Source organism: Lathamus discolor, chromosome 5 (assembly GCF_037157495.1).
Source record: "Lathamus discolor isolate bLatDis1 chromosome 5, bLatDis1.hap1, whole genome shotgun sequence".
NCBI classification, from domain to species: domain Eukaryota; kingdom Metazoa; phylum Chordata; class Aves; order Psittaciformes; family Psittacidae; genus Lathamus; species Lathamus discolor.
In genome coordinates, this window is record NC_088888.1 from 65,166,422 (window position 1) to 65,186,620 (window position 20,199).

Consider the following 20,199-nt stretch of genomic DNA (forward strand, 5'->3'; position numbering starts at 1 on the left):
CAGCACTGAGGAGCTAAAGACTACTGCAGCTTTGAAAGCAAGTTGTGTAAAAACAAGTGGGTGCATAACAAATAAGTGATGTGATTTATCATGGACCCGGGGAAGATGATAGTTAAACTGAAAGAAAGGAAAGAGTAATGGAGGAAGGGAGGTATTCGGAAGGGGAAGAGGGACCTAAGGAAAAAATTGCAAGGAGCGGAAAACCAAAGACAAACCACAAAAATAACTCAAAATGGGAGAAGAGCAGATATACTGAGGTGAAAACAGCTCAGCTGAAGAGCCGCAGGGACGATCCCTGCCTCAACACAGCTTTCAGCAAGCATACACCAGCTTGCGTGAATCTGGATGGAGGAGCGTGTTTGTGCTGGGGAGCAGTCCAAGGAGACAGGCTCCCAGAGCAAGGGTACCAAGGCAGGTGAGGGGCAGCAGCCATAACACCCCCCCCCCCCCCGCCCCGGCACACTCCACTTGCTCCCTACTTGGTGCCTGCAGCAAGTGTAATGTTAGCAGCAGCTGTTTCAATAATGTCTTAAACCTTCCTGCCCTCCTTTTTGAGAGCCCCTACATGTAGATTCAAATCCCTGGACATTCACAAGCAATTATTTTCTAATGATGCTAGAAGCAAAGCTTCCAGTCCTGCAGCTTCAAAAAACCCTTCCCAGCCACGCTCTGCTGTTGACCTTTTCAAGACCTAAATACATATAAGATAGCTAAATAAGATAATTGGCCAAGTATAATGCTGGTGTAAGCTGGAGGCCTTTTACCAGAGGTGACACAGGCCCCCTCTAAGCGGGAGAGAAGCTGCAGGAACTACATCCTTGCTGGTTTGCCCCCTGCATTCAAAAGCTTCTCTGATGCTCGCTCCTCTCCCGACTTTGTGTGATTTTATTCATGTGCATCCCAGTGTTAGATTTCACAGTAGAGGTATTTAGCTGTACAAACTGTGCCAAGTGAGCTTACCGGAATGGCAATGTTGTGCAGGAGATAGTACTTTTGCAAATACAGCCCAGAATTCCTATCTTCCACTGTTGCACGAGAACAGCCTATCATGCTGTGTAAGATATAAATGCTTAGTGGCCTCGCAGATAAACTAGATAGACAGCTGATCCATCATCATGACTCTGTATCACCACCACAGTGAAGGGATAAGGAGTGAAAGCTGATGGCTTCTGCACAACAAACAAGCAGAGGCAGTGTTTGCTCATTTCAATGTGCAAAGCTGATTTGTTTAAATATGAATATGTTGCTTATAGCCAAATTTTAGTGACAGCAACCCCATGGCATCTATCACTGTTTGCACTTTTGCTAAAAATAGTCACATAGTCTCTGGGTATTTTCAGATGACACATCTGCAGGTAGTTTTTGCTCCTTCACCCCATCTCTACCCATTACCATTTCCGACACCCTCTAGGGTATATCGTGTCAGGAAGATACAAACAACACAAGGTTCATGTGGTGTCACAAACACCTGAAATCACTTCCCTGTCCTCACCAAAAGTCTTTGCCCTTTTCTCTCTCTTCAGCTCTCACTTGCTCTGTTTCTCTATCATGCTTGCAGGCAGGGAACCAGGCACAGCTTCAAAATGTGTCTTCGCTGAAGACTGAGGTTGTCTAAAAGGGAGCACACACTGTCAAGACTGCAGAGCACTTTCTCTCAGGACAGATCGTGATACTCACTGCTTCTCCATTTACTGAAGAGTGAATGATTTTCTCTTCCCCACCCCAGCCTACAGCACGTTACAGGTATGTTTTAGAAATGAAGCACTGACTGGAGGAACTAAAATATCTTTTCCATTTCTAGGTTTTCACTGTATATAAATTCAGATGAAGCATCTATCTCAAATTCAAGATGACCTGCCTTGAGTGAGCCTCCTCTCAGATCTCCCCCAGGCGCTGTGTTTACAGCTATGAGAAGGAGCAAATCCCACCCAGGAAACAAGCAGCAGTGAGAAAATACACAACATGAAATCTAAACACCCCTGATTCCCACTGAGTGCTGTAATCCAGGCACTCTCCAAATCCCTCCTCTAAGACAGAGCTACACAGAGTTCCTGGAGGACCGATAAGGTCCAGGTTACTTTGGATTTGCCCTCTTTGCTGTTTTCTAACCCTGACAGCACTGGGAGTTCCCCATGCCCACAACAGCTCCTACCTCTGGCATGAGTACCTGCATTCATACAGATTGATTTTGGTGCAGGACCAGAGCTCTGTGGAACCTCCACAACACACACTGTTGTGGAGCACTGTGGTATCAATGTGCTGCCACTGCTACTCAAAAAGGGGCTCTGAAAATAAAAGGTGGATTCCCCAGGCCATGCAGGATATTCCTAGCTCCGCACCAAGGAACCCACAGACAGCCAGCAGGCACCATGCACTGCAGTGCACGTCTGCAAACATTCAAAAAGTCATTTTGCCTTCTGCGCACAATGTACCTGCATTAATGGCAGTCCTCAATGTTTTAAAGCAGAGCTATTTTCTCCACTGTGTTAATCAGATTTGCTTTCAGCAGGTTTTTCTAACAGCACGGGGAGTCAAACTGGGCCAAACTCTGCATGATGACTCCTCCCAGCACTCACACTGACTCATCCGGGCTGGAGGCAAACAGTGGTGGGATTATAGTAAATTTGATGGAGGCAAGCATAGCCTGCTTTCCAAGTATGTGAGCAAGGTATCGCAGCTCACACAAGCTGGCTGCTCTGCTCAGCCCTCGCCTCCTGGCTGAGCTCAGCGGGAGCTACAGAGAGATGGCAGCCTGGGGACACCAAAGGGACACATCTCACCAGGGCAGTATTGGAGAGAAAAGCCACCACTTCTGTCACTGCAGCTGTGTGGTGACTCAGGGCAGCTGAGATCTCAGTGAGGTCCCCACAGAAGGATTTTGATAGCCAGTGTGGACAAATATCTCCATTTATGCAGGGAGAATGTCAGCAGCCAGGCACTCTGGTTATTTCCTTTCACCAACTGCAGTGATCTCGAGCTAATCTTGTTTGAACTTTGAACAGCTTGCACTCAGCCAGGCCTCAGCCAGGGCTTGCTGCTGGGGAGACTTCCAGCCCTGTTTTGTGCTGGAGGAAAAAGGGACCTAAAGCTGGACTGCCGGACTGTGCAAGGACATCAGCTACAACCTCTCATTAAATAAATGCACTGTGGTGAATAAGAAGGAAGACAGCACAGAGCCCTGTGGCAATACACTGAGCACACCCGCTGGGGAGAAAAGCACTTGCTCCCTGCAATCTCTTGGAAAGGAAGAAATAGGATATAGGTAAGATAAGACTGAAGACATTTTCTGGGCCTCATGCAACCTCTGTGCCTGTAAGGGTGTGTGTGCTCCTGCTGAGGATGCTTTTCCTCCCTGGGTGCATGCACACCAGGAGTCTCACCTTCATGCTTTTCTCATAGCACTCTGTGCTTCCCGTTTAATGAAGAGACTGGAACCTGAAAGACCTGGTGATTTACATGAGGTACGGTCCCAGAGATTTATTAATACAAAGCAAAAACTAACTGATAAGAGAAGCATTTACCATTTTTCTCCATAAAGTCAATCTCATAGTTCTTGAATATTTGTTTCCAGCATCCTTCAGCCCTTATGATTTGGTGCTGGGCCAGCTGTAACATGATACATCAGCACAATGTTCTAGCCCTATCTTCCGGCATTACATAAACCTATGTTTGGGACAGATTCTCCTCCCCTTTGAGCTCCTCTGCACCACTCTGGCTGCAGAAAGGGGCCACGGGAGCACATTACAATTACATGCACACCACCTTCTGAGACTTCTTTCTGTTGCCAGAGTGATGTAAGCATCCCTGGCTTGAGTCAGAATCTGGCCCTTCGCTTAATGTGTTTAACAAATGAAGCTGCTGTTTGAATCCCAGAGATGGAAAGAGGGTCAGTAACTGGGTGAGCACCAAGCACTTCTTCCCTTGGCAGTTGGGAATCCACGTTGTTAGAAAGTGGAAATGTATCGGGTGTCTTAGCTTCCTAACCACAAAAAGCATCTCTCAGAAAATGACTGCCTCCATTCTTGACTAAGGGGACATTAATTTCAGTGGCATGTGCAGTAATGTTTATTCAGAACCGGCCACAGGTGGTCAATTATTCCTCTGTCTGTCTAGAAGCAGCATGTTTACTCCTCATAATAAAAAGTATTAGTGCAATACAGAGTTTATTGTTCAATTAGGAAAGTGACATGCAAAGCGTTACAGTGCCATGCAGAGAATACAGCCAGAAATGAATTTTTGCAGCTAGAACTGAGTTTTTGCAGCTGAATGAAGTATCACCCTCCTCCCCATCACACATACAGAGACTGCACAACTTTAAGAGCCAAATGACAGGCATTTTAGGACCAACATTTAACTAGCCTCTACAACCAAATATTGTATTGTCTGTTAAAGCTCTAGACTATAATTGTGTCCCCTTCTCTGTTTAAAATATTTTTAATTGACCCTTCAGGCACTGATAAAAAAGAAAACCACACCAAACCGAACTAAACCCCACCAAATCCACTCCCAACTCTGCACCACCCCCCCCCCCAAATAAAACCCAACACCACAAAAGCACACAGAATTGGTCCTGAGCATAAACAAAGCTGCACATTGAGCAGAATTTGAGAACATTGTACACATGCACAATTAGTTCGCTTTGTGAGGTCCAAACTCACTGCTCTGCTTGCTTCAGTTACTGTGCACTGGCTGGGCAGTCAAGTTGTTTTTAAACACCTAAAAGTAAACCCCTAAACCTATTTTCTCCGACTGTGTCAGAAAATAATTCATAAATTAACTACTCTGCAAATACCAAGAGTGTTGTTGTTCTTTACTTGGAGGACAACACAACATTAAAGAATAGGTACCGCTTTACACTTCTAACATTTTAATATCAATCCTGAAGAGCATGCAAAAGCAATTAAATAACAGCATCCCCATTTCAAAGCTGGAGACCAGACGCCTAAATGCACAGTTAGCAAATAGCTAACTCCAAGCATGCACAAAGATGCAGTTCAACTGATGACTGTAGCTATCGAAAACACATGTCATATGGAAGGTATTTATCTAGTTAATGGACAGACACAGGCACATCTAAAGGTGGTTTAATCAATCCCAAATCAACACCAAATTATTTTGAGTAAATCACACTCTAGAAGTGCTTGTCTTCCTCTGTTAGCCATGGGACCTAGAGAGTCCAGACCAGATGTCAAATACTGAAATGCTACAGTTAGGCACGTGAACTGAACTGTGTCCTAAACCAAAGGGTGCTATGGAAGTGTAAAGAAATGTGGCACAGGTGAAAACCAGAGTGAAATGTGTGGACTCAGCTGAAGCTCAAATATCCATTGCTTCACTGTGAGTACAACTGAGAGCAACATTTGAGCACCCAGATCCCACAGGAGTGTTGTCCTGAGGGATATCAAGCACAAGGAGACATGCACAGTCCTTAAAGAGAGAAGTAACCGCTGGCATGATTAAGGTTTTGCTTAAGTTGTTAATGCTAGTTTGGTGCAAGGCATACAGCATGGAAAGAATTCGGATTACTATGAGCAAAATGGACCCTGCTTATAAAGAACAACTATGCTCAAGTCACTAGTGAACATTGATCTGCATACCCACCCACCCGAAAGACCCCAGTCTGCAAATGAAAGCATGAACAAGAAACCTTTGTGTAGGAAAACAGACACCTCTTCCGGAGGGAGACAGCAGCACTGCAAAATCATGCTGCGCAAGGCAACATTTGCAAAAGATGTTGATGGATATCATTCCCCATTTGAGTTATGGAGCCATCAACAGCTCACTTCCATGGAGCATTTTTGGACCCTTAAGTGACTAAATCACCAATTTAGAGTCTGTCAGACTTCATTATGCAGATTAAGAGTCTCTCCTTGGTTTCATTTGTTATGCATTAATAAGAGAGCATTGCTGACTGTATCTCTTGCACAACCAAAGCCTTTCTGCCATTACATAGTAAATTTTGTTCTTTCTAGTGTTCGAAAAAAAACCTCAACACAACAGCAACATGGCTTAGTTGCTATGCGAAGACTAGGAGCCACTGCATAGGGATCAGTTCCAGAGTTTGGCTTGATTCGAACCAAGCCAGGCAAATTATGCTTGGATGTTATCTGATGAGGTTTTCCTGCTCGCCCATTTCTCTCTTCTACAGGTGAAGAGTGCACTCAGGCCAATCGGCCCCAAGATCCCTACAACCCTGTGCAATTCCAATGCATGTTTACTGCCTTCCAGCTCGACACCTTGTGCAGTTAAAATACTCAGTACCGACAGGCAGATTTATTATGAATGCTGGTAGGGATCTTTTTTCTCTCTCATTGACTAGATGTGACTCAAAAAGTTAATGGTAATTGCTCTCATCTTCATTTAGCAATGAGAGAGAGAGAGAGAAATGGGAGCAATTTGCAGATCTGAGAACAGGTCATTACAGGTGTGTTATATTAGTGTATTCATGAGCCCCCTGGGACAGCCATGCTGTGATATCCAATAACTTTCTTAATGTGTAATTACACACCATTGGACTATAATTGATTAATTGAAAAGAGAATGTAGGCAGATGCTAGGCCAAGGCTGCTGCTGCTCATTAAATGAGTATGTCCTCGCTTCTTTTTAATAAGTTAAGTGAACTACTCAAAAGCAATTAAGTAAGAACTCAAATTCATTAGATTTTAAGTAATTATTGGTATTAACTTCTGTAATAAAACACAGGATTTATATTTTGGGTTTTTTTCCTATCCCAAAAGCAGTATCATACACGTTACTGCTGAGATTCAAAAAAGGTGTCTGCTACAGAAAGCAGGGAGCAGTGAGATACATGCTCCTTGCAGGCACATCTTTTTCAGTTCGCTTTCAAATAACTACGTGCCTTTTAATTAATCTGCCTTTTGGGGATATCATTCCTGGAAGCCCTGAACAGTTCTAGGCATTCCCAAAGAAAGGAAGCCACACACTCAATATCCCTTTTTGCTCCCAAGCCTCCCTGCAGTTCAGCTGAATGGTGGCCAGGCTCTTCTCAACCCTCCTTCCTACGGGTAGGATCTTCACTCTGAGAAAGAAAAAGAGTATGGGCTCTGATTTTCAAAATCCTACTCTCTTACTGCTTTATGTTGGCTCTTAAAGGAGTCAGAGCTTTCAAACTCTTTTCCTTTTTAATGGGGAAGACAACACATGCAGCAAGATAAAGCATAAGCCAACTGCACTGTTACAGAAAGTCACACTGGTCTATGGAGGCATCTTTTCAGACCTGACAAAACCCGTTCTCATTAACAACCTGCATGAGTGAGAGCCAGGGTCAGAGGTGCAAAAAGACCTGAGCACCAGGGGACTAACTCCAGTTTTACGGCATGAGCCTGTGCTGCAGGTATGGCCATGGAGAGATGCCGTGCGCGAGAAGTAGCTGCTGAATCATCTGCATCTCCTGCACAGACCCCAAGAACAAAACATTCATAGCTTTGGGTGATGACTTTGGGAATTTTATTTCCAACTTATGTGGAAGGAAATCGGATGAATTTTATTTCGCCGCACTTCACTTGCTTTGGAACAAGGCATATCTTTATTTTTTAACGTTCTATAAAAACTGTCTGAATTTTATTTAAATTGGTTATGAATGCCAGTTTCATAAGGCAAAGCCACGATTCACAACTGGTTTTCTTTCCAAGGGATACAAACCTGCTTTTTTTCCCACAGTTTTATAGAGGTTTGGGGGGGCAATAGCTGACACTTTTTTTCAGTCTTCTTTAATATTTATTGAAATAATTATTCAGAAGCGGTCTGCTAAAAAATGCATTTTCAGCGGACGGTTTCATACCTTTTTACTTGTTTAAATTCCCAGTCAGTAAAAAGATTGGTATTTTTTAAAAATCATTTTTGAAAAAGCAGCTTTTCAACGAGAACGTGTTTTAATATGAAAATTATAACTTCAGTAAAAACATCAAATAAGGAAAGCAAAGAGTAAAAAGTGCGTAATACAACGGGGTATTGCAGTGAGGAGAAATTAAGGTTGGAGAAATTATTCAGAGGTCACCAGTAATTGCACATTTATTAATAAATTTTTTAATGCTTGTTCTGGGAAGGAAGATGACAGAATTGGAGCTGTAATGGGGTTTTAATTATTTGCCTCTTAAACAAATGCATTTTGCTTCTCTTCTGAAATAATAACGGTGATGTTAAGAATTAGAAAACATGCCTCCTTCTGAGGAAAGGCAGGTTTGTGCTCACAAAATGTCAAGTGTCACATCCTGAAATAATGTTCCTGTATCGGTATGAAGGAAAATGCTAAACGAGACATTGAGGCAAAGTTCCTTGCTCTTTCTAATGCACCCAAGCGAGTGCTGTGTGAAGGGATATGACTTGCTCTTGGCTCTGGAAGGCCAAACATCCAGTGTCGATAGCCATGGTCTTTCCCAAATCTGCTCTGTTCCCATTGTCCATCTTCCCATGCCACTCACCCCTCTCACTGCCACACCTTTTATGCCATCTCTTTAGCTCCCCGAATCACCTTCCTCAATTCCATTCAGTAGACTGAACAGGTAAGCACTATGTAGAGCTACTGTGGGTACCAGCCTGCTTGTGCAGGAAACTGCATCCCTGGCCATGAGGGAGCTTTGTTTCTTTTATCCCCTTCTCCTTCCCTTCCTTCTCCTTGCTCTCCATGCTCCTGGGGATTTTATACCTTGTACTTTATATGCCACTGGGAACTGGCAGAGACTTACCCTCCTTGCTGCTTTCAAGGGTCAATGGCACTTCCCTGCCCACCTCTGCAGGAGGCATGGGGAATCCCTTGCTCTTCTTAAGGGTGTAAGTCATGGTCACTCACTAACCCCAAGTATAAAAGGAGTAAGGTTTGGGTCTTATTTACAGCAGGGCTGCTATCTCAGACTTGCTATGACAGGGTTGTACTTTCTGTAAGTTCCTACAGCTGGTCTCTGATTATTGCCTTCAGCTTAAATACTATCAATAAAGACCGTATTTTCTACACTTCAAATTAGCTCTTAGCTGGCCTACAGCAATTTTTGGTCAGAGAGGGGAAGATATCTCAAAGTAGTTGTTTGTCTTTTCTTGTCTACCAAATACAGGGTATTTAAGCCTACTTAAAGATAACAAGAGGGATCCTATTGATTTCACTGGGCTTTGGATCAGAGGTGGTGAAGTCCTAAATATGATGTGAATCAATGAAAAAAAGCATATTTCTTTAGCAGGATAGTGGTGCAGGACTGGGGAAGGGGAAGAGAGGGCCTAAAAGACAGAAAAAAAAATCTCTTTAAGACCCCTGGAAAGTCTGCTGAGAAGGTCCAGAAACAGGACCCAAACCTCCCAGGTCCAGCCCATGATGTCACAATCATAGTATCATTGAATGGTTTGGGTTGGAAGGGACCTTAAAGATCATCCAGTTCCAACCCCCTGCCATGGGCAGGGACACCTTCCACTAGACCAGGTTGCTCAAAGCCCCATCCAACCTGGCCTTGAACACTGCCAGGTATAGGGCAGACACAGCTTCTCTGGGCAACCTGTGCCAGAGCCTCATGACCCTCCCAGTAAAGAAGTTCTTCCCCATATATACATATTGAATATGTATATTATATTATATAATTATTATATATTATATATATATTATATATGTATAATCTATATATTGTACATCATATATATTCCCTATATATTATATTGCTTTTATATATATATTTCTTCCTTATTTCTTACTTGCAATGTGAGCAACAGCCTTCACTTCCATTCCAGAGTAGAAAAACATATAATTCTAAAGCAGAGCAGGAAGGACACAGCTCACGTGCAGGGCAAGACAGTGGACGCATTTGTGCTAAACCAGTAAACAGATCAGTGTAGACAGGCACAGAGCCCATCATTTCCTGGGACAGCGTATAGCGGGGCGGCTGGCAGGCTGCAGCTCTCTATTTGGTCCTGCATTATCCTCGTGAGATGCTTATCACGGCGCAGGGCTGAGGCGGCCAGTGCCCCATGAGTGCTACCTGCACAGGCAGGCAGCAGGCATGGAGGTCAGGCAGAGCTGGGTGTTGGGGCTCCCCTCTCCCCTCCTGGGGCTGCAAATCTGCCCGGGGCTGAGTGGTGCCTTTCTTCAGCGCATTCACCTGGCACCCATGGACTTCAATAGGAACGTGTGTAAGGTAAACACCACATAGCCCTTCGTTCAACCTGGCAGCAATTAAGGACCAAAAAAACTTCACAATGATTTTGCCTGGTTTGTTGCCCTTGCTTGAAAAGAAACAGAATACGAGGGGGTCTGGTGGGGTTTTGGGAGGTTCTCTTTAAAATATTCTGCTCTAACTCATGAACAATTTAGTTTTTTTAAATGAAATTTTGCAGGCGATCAGTCTATGATATGACCTAAGCCTTGCTGTTATTTCAGTCACAAGAAAGGCTTAATTTCATGTGGCCAAGATTACTGAGGTTTTAAGAATATCAGTATCAATCGACTGCTACAGTTGCTTTTCTCAATATTTTTGTTCCAGAGCAGTAACTGCCATTCTGACAGCTCTCTGTGCCTGATCCAAAGTCCCTGAAACCGAAGGCCGGCTCCCTGTTGGCTGTTACGGGTTTTGCACGGCCATTTGCTCAAATCAATGCGTACACCACAGCGCAGCTGACGGAGCAGTACCAGTTGCTCTCAAACTGCTGCAGTAAACTGAGCAAGAAACTGATGAAATCCATCAGTAAACCACCAAAAATAGTACCAGCAGTGAAACACAACAAACCTCAAGTGATGCTGAAACAGTGGCTTGCACCACCATGGAGGTTTTAACTCTTGGCAGGCTTGGTACCAGTGGCTTTATGACCAGGAGCTCCACAGGGTGTCACAGGTCTCATTCTCCCCTCTTCTGCCTCTTCAGGGTGGCAAAATCTCCTCCTGACCACAAGGTTAGTGCCTTAAAGGCTAGATGTGGTCCTGCTTCCCTCAGAGCTGCTGGGTGGCGGTCCTACTGAAGCCAAAAGCTCTGCCCAACCCAAAACCTAGGCCAGGATGAAGGAAGCATTCTCCCTGTCCCTCTGCTGGTTTGTTCCTAAAAGGGTGAAGAAAGAGCCAGGGACAGCTGCAAGGGGAAGAGCCTTTGCTTTCTCTCTTTCTGCTAAGAATAAGGAGGCAGCATAGGAGATAAAAAGGGTGGAACAGAAAGGGAGGGGATATGCAGAGCCATCTCCCCCTCATTCAGTCCTCATTGAAGACACTGTGGTTATAAATGGACTGACAGGTATTTTCTTTCAATGCCGAAGCACTAGCTTTCTAGAACCAAAACCTCCATGGCCTCCAAAGGATACCAACATGCATACTTACATCTAAATTTACTACACCTACAAAAACAACTGGCCTCATCGGATCCCAAATATTCTCATTGTTCTTTAAAATCAGTCTTGTAGGTATGATATCTTTCCCACATTTCAGTACCGTAACACTGAGGTTAACTTGCCTGCCCCTTGTTGCCCTGCCTGGATATCACACATGTTCATGTTTCCTCTAGTGCTGGAAAATCAGAGCAAAGTGACATGGCTTCAACCGAAGCACCAGCTGTAGCCCTGGCTCCTCTCAGCCTTGCCAAAACCTCCCCAAAGGCCTTTTGCTCATAGGAGAACATTTTGCATTTCATGTTTCAGTTGTAGATGTGTTTTCGGAGCTTTCTCCACCTCTTCTTGTTAGTGATTAAAGTTTATTTGCCATAGGTGAGTTTGCATTAAATCCAGCAGCAAGCATGTTTTATTTTGTGTCTTTTACGTAACAGCTTCCAAGCACAAGGACTACCTTATAATTCACTGCATACTGGACTCATGAATTTATCCTCCCAGAACAAAACTAGGAGCAGACCTTTTGATTTCAAAGAGAAAAAGACCCTGATTTTACTGTAGGAAAAATGTGGGTCAAAGCTGGACACAGGACTGGAAATTAGTATTTTTTTCCTAGGGTGTTTGTATTTTGTTTGCTTTACATTTAATCTCATAGTGGTAGCTGGTACTCAGATCATCCCCATAAACAAATGATCTGGAAAGCAACCTGATGTTTAATTTCCCTAACGCATCAAACCCTTCTTTGCTCATACTGCAGCATGCCAATCTGAAACCTTGATGCAATATTCTGGGCAACTTGGGGTGGGGGGAAGACTAGCTGCTGGTTTTTCTTTCCCACTTTTGTTAAAAGGCATCCAAGCATGGCTCTTTCTACCCTCACTAACCTGGGTAGATGCCAGATGGATTTTTCCTTTCTTTAGGCAATGGCTTAGGAATTTCAGCCAGCTAGAGCAGGGGCTGTGGGCTTCTCACTGGCCTTTTGACTCAAGCCTATCCTTTCTCTGTAGTTAATCCCATCTCTCTCCCCACATTCACTATTAGCTGGACTGTACTACTCCTGTGACTTTCAGCTTCCAGAGGTCTAAATTTTGCCTTTTCCTTCTGGAAACAAAGAGATGTGCCTGAGAGAAAAGCTGCCAGCCACTCACAGAACAAGAAATTAAAATCCTGAGGCAGTGCCTATGGGAGAAGAGTCGATGGCTAGCCAACACAGCATGCTGACCTGGCTCTTAAAAAAAATAGATTTGCTTTATGTAATTCCTGGTATTTATCTAAACTTAAGAAATCATGATTCTCAAAAATACTGAAAACTTCAAAAGGAAAATTTGACGTCCTCATTGACTACAGCATCTTTACCATTTTGCTTTCTATCCTCTACAACAAATGGCATGACACAATGTATCTGGACTTAGCGTGGGAAATTAATGCCCTAATCTAATCCCCTAACTGCACAATGGCTTTCTATACCAACCAAAATCTTAAATTGTCACTGCTTTTCTTAATGTGCAGAACTACTGTAAGCACTGCAGGGGTTTCTTTTGCCTAAATCATATGTCTTTCTTCCTCCTATTTCCTAATCAAGCTCTCCCTCAAAAAAAAACCCAACAAAACAAAACGAAACCCACCAAATAGCTGAGCTGTACCTCACTATCCATATTATCTCCTCTTTGGAGGAGCAAACAATAAAGCAAGCATACAACTTGTAATAGTGTGTTACTGTGCTTTCAAATCTCTCCAAATACTGAGGCGTTAAAGCTTGCCCTATCTGTCCGTGACCTGGGATGTTAAGATTCAGCTGGTGTAGCAGGAGGGCCTGGCACACAGACCCAGCAGCAGCGCCCCAGCCCCTGGATCCTGCCTGGCAGCACCCTCCCAACACAAGCATTTCCCAAACAGAAAAGCCTGCACTTGCTGGAACAAACCTTGCTGGAAAATGGCAGCTGAACCCTAAAGCAAAGAAAGCATTTTTGAGCCAAATCCTCCAATTTCACCTCACAGGCTACATACTTACTCTCAATTGCACTGAGAAAACTCCAAGGATTTCCCAGTTCTCAAAAGCATAAACAAGTTTCAGTTTCTCTTCCATTTAAAAAATCTCGGCTTTTCACTCAGCCAGCTTCTGATTTGCGCTGTTAGACTCTGGGTAAGTTTTTAACCATTGGGAAGATATTTTTCAGAGGAAGCAGCTGTCCCCACTCCTTTCTTTCATTTCCCCCCCCCCTCTTCCCTTCCAAGAAGACATTTCCTAGCACAAACATAGGAATAGTGACTAGCCTTCAGGAGAAAGATGCTGTCTTACTGGCCAGGTCCTGCGCAATTCACTTTACTCTCAAGCATATTTTAATATAGCATTGTTTCCCCAAAAGTAAAAATATAGATGGAAAACCACTACCCCCCTGTGAAATACGTAGCATCTTCAATACATAACACTAGTTTCCCCACCACCAAAGCCTAGGCTCAACATTGTATTTTCACTGAAAGTTCCTAAAACACATCTTTAAAGATAGCAGAGGTACATATTCATTATTTGTCTACCTTTTTTTCACATACAAACTGAGTACATATTACATCCCTGCCAATTTTTTTTCCAACAGCACAGGAAAAATAAAACTATCACAAATTGCCTTTATTACTTCCTTAAACAAGAACTGAAACTTGTCCAAAATGCACATGAAAGACTAACTTGGATGATTTGAGCTTTTGCCAGGTACAGAAGTGATACAATAAAACAAAAACTTCAATGTATATTAGTAGAGGAATAGTTAACTGGGCATTAAAAGAATGCTTGATTTCAACAGCAGAAAAAGGGTTAATCAGCTCATTGGTTGCTTGCACTAAAAATAAAGGAGATCTTCAATCGAAATAATACATGACTTGTTTTATATCGTGTTGTCTCCCAACTCTAGTCCTGAACTCCTCCAACACCAAGAAGCCCAACTGACATCAAGGGCATCTTGGTGTTTTGCAATGGTTCATCAGGCCTGATTTGACCAGCGGCACAGTAATTAAGCATGGCCTTGAAGAAAGAGTTGTGTTTACTTGGCACAAGAATTGTTATTGCACCAGGGAATTGCTTTCTGTGTTTGTCTATTTTCCTCCCCTTAGGACATTACCCTCCTGCCCCTGAAACCAACAAGAATTTTGCAAAAGGTTTACAAGGAAGCAAGATCATGTCTTATGGGTCACGTCACTTTTGGCTGCGGAGAATTCTACTGGGAACAAACTGACCTTTCCGAGTGACACCTGTGGCTCTAAACAGCATTGTCATTACCTAACCAGGGGCTGGCTCAGCACAGGGGACACCACAGGAAAGCCTGTGGGCTCACTAGTGCAGGTGTGGCTAACATGCTCTGCATTCTGGCCAGTGCTGTGAGTGGGAACCGGTCATCACCGCTGAGCTGCTGCTCTCCAGTCTGGGCTTCTCTGATAACTGCCTGAATCTGGGGGGCGGCTTCAGCACTGGGTTACATCAGCCTATCAATCAGCTCGACTTCATTGGATGTTGCACCTGGGACACCAAGATTAGCATTTGGCCATGCATCCTCTATGGGGGAGGCAGACACAGGTTTTAATGCTCCTCCATCACCACCCGCCTCTTCTGTAGTTATAACGAGGAAAAAAACTGGTGTTGTTTCAAAACATAACCCCGTGTTCTGACTCTCCACAAATTATTCCCATTTAGCCAAATGATACATTTTACTTCAGTACGGCAGAGAAGAAAGGAGAATGCAAGGGAGAGATCTACCAATTCATCTAATTCGAAAGCCATGCATGAATCTCTCTTAAATGTACTACAAGTCATTCTCTGCTTACTTTAGGCAAACAGAAAAACTCATCGTGGAGCACTCATTTTCACAAAGCTAATCAAGAACATTAGGTCCCAACAGATTCATTTAATAGAAATATAATAGGCATTCCTGCTTGCTTTTAATCTTGCCTAGCTGCAAATGCTAAAATGAACAGTGAATTAACCCCGCCTTGGAACAGAGATCCTTTCAGAGCTGATTATCCTCTCTCTTATGGCTTGTAAACACTCCAGACTCCCTGTATGTGCTTTCCTGGCTTTTGCTCTTTCCCCATAGCAGAGGATGGGAGAGGAGTAGAGAGGAGAGGAATGGAAAGGAGGGGATGCTCCCGCCTGCATGCAGCTAGGAAGGGGAGGAACAGGCAAGCTCTGAAGGGAGTACTGCTTGTCAGCAGAACAAACACGCCGCAGCCAAAAACAAGGCAGAAATAAAAGGTGGATGGGAAAGTGAGTTCTGGGGTGCCTCGGAGGTGGGGGAGTGCTTCTCGTGCATCACCAGCCATTCCCTGAAAGGAGCTCCCTGATTTACCGTGCAAGACAAGGTAGTACAAGGCCATTCACGTGCTGTCATCAAATACAAGAGATTTTTCAAGCAATCTGAGATCTTAAATTGTTCACGGATAGCAGAACTAGCATTAGTACACTGAACAGGAAAAAAGAAAACCTATCATATTTCATAATGTCATAATGAACAAAAGCCTTTCAAAAAGAAAAAAAAAGAAAAAAAACGGTTTTCACTGTGCTAAAGTAACAATCTAGACTTGTTGTAAGTATGTTATTCTTACAAGTAGTTCGCAGTTATTCTTGAAGGCAAGTCTTGGAGTTTCCTTAGCATAGTGCTGCTGGGGAAAATTTTCAGCATGTCCATCTTCATCTCTAGCCTGAAGGGAAATATAATGGCCTATTTAGGGACTTACAAATAATGGAAGGAAAAAAAATAGCTAAAAGCATAACAGCTCAGATCATTAAAACAGACGGGAACCCCAAAATACAACATTATTTTAAAGTTTCTTTAAATACGCAGTATAACTTTTAGATATGAGAACTTGGGATGCTGTTTTCTTACATAACTTAGGTTGAACATGCAAATTCATTGTGGTGTAATAAGTACAACAACAAAAGACAAACCCAAAATGAAATATTTGAGCTGAAGACTGTGAGTAACTCAGGGTTTCAATTTACTTCATTGCATTTTTCAGGATTACATTACATACGTATTCGTATAAAACTTTTGACATGCTCAAGCAATCCCTAGATAATGTACTCGTATTTTCAGTTTAATAACAAGGCCCCAAAAAATAAGTCAGTTTTCATACCCATAATTTACATGTAATACTATTATAGTTAAATGGATTCCCCCTCCATGTTTAAGCGAAGCTTTGAAAGGAGCAATCATCTAGCAAGAACAATGATCCTTCAGTCAAATGTGGTCAAAATATTTAATGACAAAGATGCATTAAAAGTTACCGGTTATTCGGAACTATGCTGTTAATTAAGAAAGCTGAAGTTTAAATGGAGACATTACCAGAGCCCATTAGCAATCCTGCTTGCATATAGTATTTTTCCCTTCTCATCTACAGTGTTTTCTGCTTTCGAGTTGGAGCAAAAGGGAGAAGCAGGTGAAAGGAGGAGTGTCAGCAATACACTCATTACACTGTTCATTTCAGTGACACTTGCACTCCGTTCCGCTCCATCTCATCTGATCCCTGACTGTTCGCTCTCTCCCTCTCGCAGCCTCCCGAAATTCACAGCTGAGCTGTCTCCCTCACATATGGCTTGCATATAATTATGCACATTCCATTTTACACTGCATTAAAATGATGAGCTCCTGGCTCCCTGCCAACCTATTTAAATCAGACCCTGCCCAAAGAAGCCAGTGAGAGAAAGAGGGCAGAGGGGGGTGACCAAAGCAGGGGGCAATGAAAGCAGGCAGAAGAGATGGGCAAGGAGCAGGCAGCCCTGTTCCCTGTCCCTCCAGCCACCCCATGTGTCTGCCCAGGGCAGGGGGGTCCGGGGGTGCCCAGCTGCAATGCACATGCACCTTGGTGGCTGCAGCAGTGCTGGCATACTGTTCCCCCTCACGCGGAGCGAACTGCCTGTCGTCGTGTGTCACAACCCAGCGCTGGCGTTTATGAAAGGTATTTACACCTTGTAGGCTCTGCGGCTTGTTTGCCTTCAAATAGGCTTCTGCCTCTCCCTGGGGAGATAGGGTGGGAAAGGGGAGCCGTGGGTTAATAGCACTGGGGGCTTCCAGGAAAACATGAAGGGGCTGCACCTCATGAAAAGCCCATTGAGGGCTTCATCTTGGGCCTCTCCTTGTCAGCCACGGGGTGTGAACAAACTCTGCCCGACAGAAAACAACAATTTTAAAATGCAAAGTTTGTCCAACAACGTTTCGAGTGGTGTCTGCAATTGATGATTATTACAAGCAGCAGGAAGTGGGAAATGAGTTTATTCTGCACATTTCCTAGCAGCTTGTAAGTATTTTCTTACACTGCCCTCAGTAGCTGCAGGGTGGAAAATGTTTAAAATTTTTCCTTCAAACCACAAGGAAGAGGCAGAGCGTTCCTGAGCACCTGAAATCACTTTATACTGACAAGGGTTTAAATGTATTACTCTAAGCATTAGTTTGAAACTGAAACCCCTCTCACACAACAAATCTACCTCCCATGCTGTGTGGAATACAAAGTCTAAATCTGACTATGTTTTGTAAAGAAAACCCGCCCAATTTTCAGTTTTGAAACAAGCTTTGTCCTTCTCCTTCATCCATGAAGGAATACAGGCAACTCCCTGAAGCTCTTCCAGGTCATCTAAAAGACAACTGGGGAATGAATGCCTTCAAAAATGCCTCGCACAAATAGAAACGGACCTGTCAGCTCGGGATCACAGGTGCCAATGGAATGCTCAGTGACAGAGAGCTAGTGAGATGTTGTGTGGGACACAGGTGTTATGTAGGGCTCTGAACGCTACCGGTGCCCTCAGACCCCTGAAATTGTATCTTGGCACTATTCTGGACATTGTGCGTGTGACGGCTGGCACATTGTAACCTGCCAGTGACCCTCTGGAGCATTATCTTGGTGCACGCACCCACCTTGTAAAATGAAATGGATATCAGGGTGTTTGTAGTGCATGTGTCAGGACACAGACAAACCACACTGAGCCTGACCTGCTTACCAAAAGCGCCAGTTGCACAGGGTTTATTCACCGTCGCTGATGGCAACATGCCCTCCCTCCTACTGATCCAAACCTTATTTTACTTAACTTTGGACATTATGAAAATTTTCTAGTCTCAAAACCAGTTTAGCTACCTACTGCTATAATTTACTCAAGCAGCAAAAGCACACCGTATTTAGCTAGCTGGTTTCCATTGTAAAAAACCCCTTTTCTCAGCAGTTAATTCTCCAGGGTTTCTCAGGGGTAATTCTCGAGCTTTACATTAGTTCATTACTAACAGTCTTTCAGTTGTAAATAATTTGCAGAAGGAAACACAATGTCCAGCACTGTTCTAAGTGCATTAAAAATGTGGTTCAGAGTTTATCTTGCCATGGTAACATTGTGATGTGCCTGTATCTACCCTGGCTCATTCTCTACTGCTGCTGCACATCAGTAAGGGCTTGCCTCAGCTCCCCAGCATCTAGACCTCCCTCATGGCTGGCATCTACAGCTTCTCCATCAGGCAGGGCTGACGTGGCATGTACTTTGCCTGCTATTGTTTCAAAGAAAGCAACTTAAAAAAACCCAAGCCAAATCTGTGATGCCTCTGATTTTTTTAAAATGCTTTTAAACTCCTAACATCGTTATAGAAATGCTATAATCAGAAAATGTATGTCCAAAATGTATGCTTGATGTGACTGATTGCATGTATGCAATATATGGTACCACTGTCTTCACAGCTTACTTTGTTCCAGGACAAAAAAGGCTTCAGCTCCTGTTCTGAGCCTGGGACCATGGTGAGCACTGGTAGTTTTATCAACACAAAACTGCTGCAACTTCACTGTGGCAGTGCCTCTCCTGGGATTTACTGAATCTCCTGATTCAATAGCCTCTACTGGCAGGCAGCCGCCTTCCCGTCAGCTGCATTTGATCTGAGAGGGAAATCTGCCCATCGGCAGCCCATGGGATGCCAGGCTGGACACTCAACAAACCCGGTGGCACTCACACTGCCCTGGCTACTCCCGGCAGAAGAGAGCATATTACCCAAGGAGCACTGTTGACAAGGAAGATCTAGCAAGGAAACAGCAGTCAACGTGGTGGAGCTGGCTTGGCTGTAAGGTCAGCGTGATGATGGGTTGTGTGGGAAATTGTGGCCTTTAATTGCAGGTTAGATATCAGGAAACCCTTCCTAATGATAGGTACAGCAAAGCGCTGGAGCAGATTGCCTAAGGAGACTGTCAAGGCCCCATCACTGGAGTTTTTTAAGAGCAGATGAGGCAAACATCTGTCAGGAATGACATGCACAGAGTAGCTCCTGACATAGCGGAGCTGGACAGATGAGAACATCTCCTTTCCCAGGTTCCTTCCCTCTCTGCTTTCCAGCACCGAGCTTTGAAGGAAAATGGCAGGCGGGTAAGGAAAAAAATTAGGAAAAAAGAACAGAAAACAGGATCTGAAAGGACCTCTCTGAAAATAGCACAGCATTTGATGTTCAGAGATATGTGTACTCATTAATAAGTGCATGATGACAACTATCTTTGGCTACACAAACTGTGCTATTTGTTCATAAGCCAGCCAGCCTATATTTGCGGAAGATGCCAATAGTTTGGAAACAGACTATATATTGAGACAAAATTCTTTCTTTTTAACAAGACAGGGAAAGAACAATCTACAGCAGAATTCCCTCCTCTCCAAAGTGCATGGATATTTGTTTCTCCATATTCTCTGAGAAAAATTATCTTGATCCAGACAGAGGATTTCTTAGCTTCAGTGTAAGCCTTTTTATGCAGCCTTATCCTTGGGAGAGGAAATCTGTGCTTACATTTTAATATTGAGGGCAGAATCTCATGATAGTGTAAGTCGCAAGGCAGGTTGAACAGAATAATTTATTGAGATGGAACTTGTTAATGCAAAGCTTCCACTAAAATGGGACAATG

The 20,199-nt window shown here is 43.7% G+C and overlaps 1 protein-coding gene across 2 annotated transcripts in view; it reads right to left on the reverse strand.

The window, feature by feature from the left end:
* SOBP (sine oculis binding protein homolog) overlaps positions 1-20,199 on the reverse strand; it is a 115,780-nt gene that overhangs the window by 34,879 nt on the left and 60,702 nt on the right. Inside the window, exon 5 of one of the 2 annotated variants that reach the window (XM_065681111.1) lies at positions 15,895-15,990. The exons of the other annotated variant lie outside the window; for it this stretch is intronic. Coding sequence (XP_065537183.1) covers positions 15,895-15,990 — 96 coding nt within the window. The remainder of the gene's footprint in view (positions 1-15,894; positions 15,991-20,199) is intronic. 2 annotated transcript variants of the gene reach the window in all.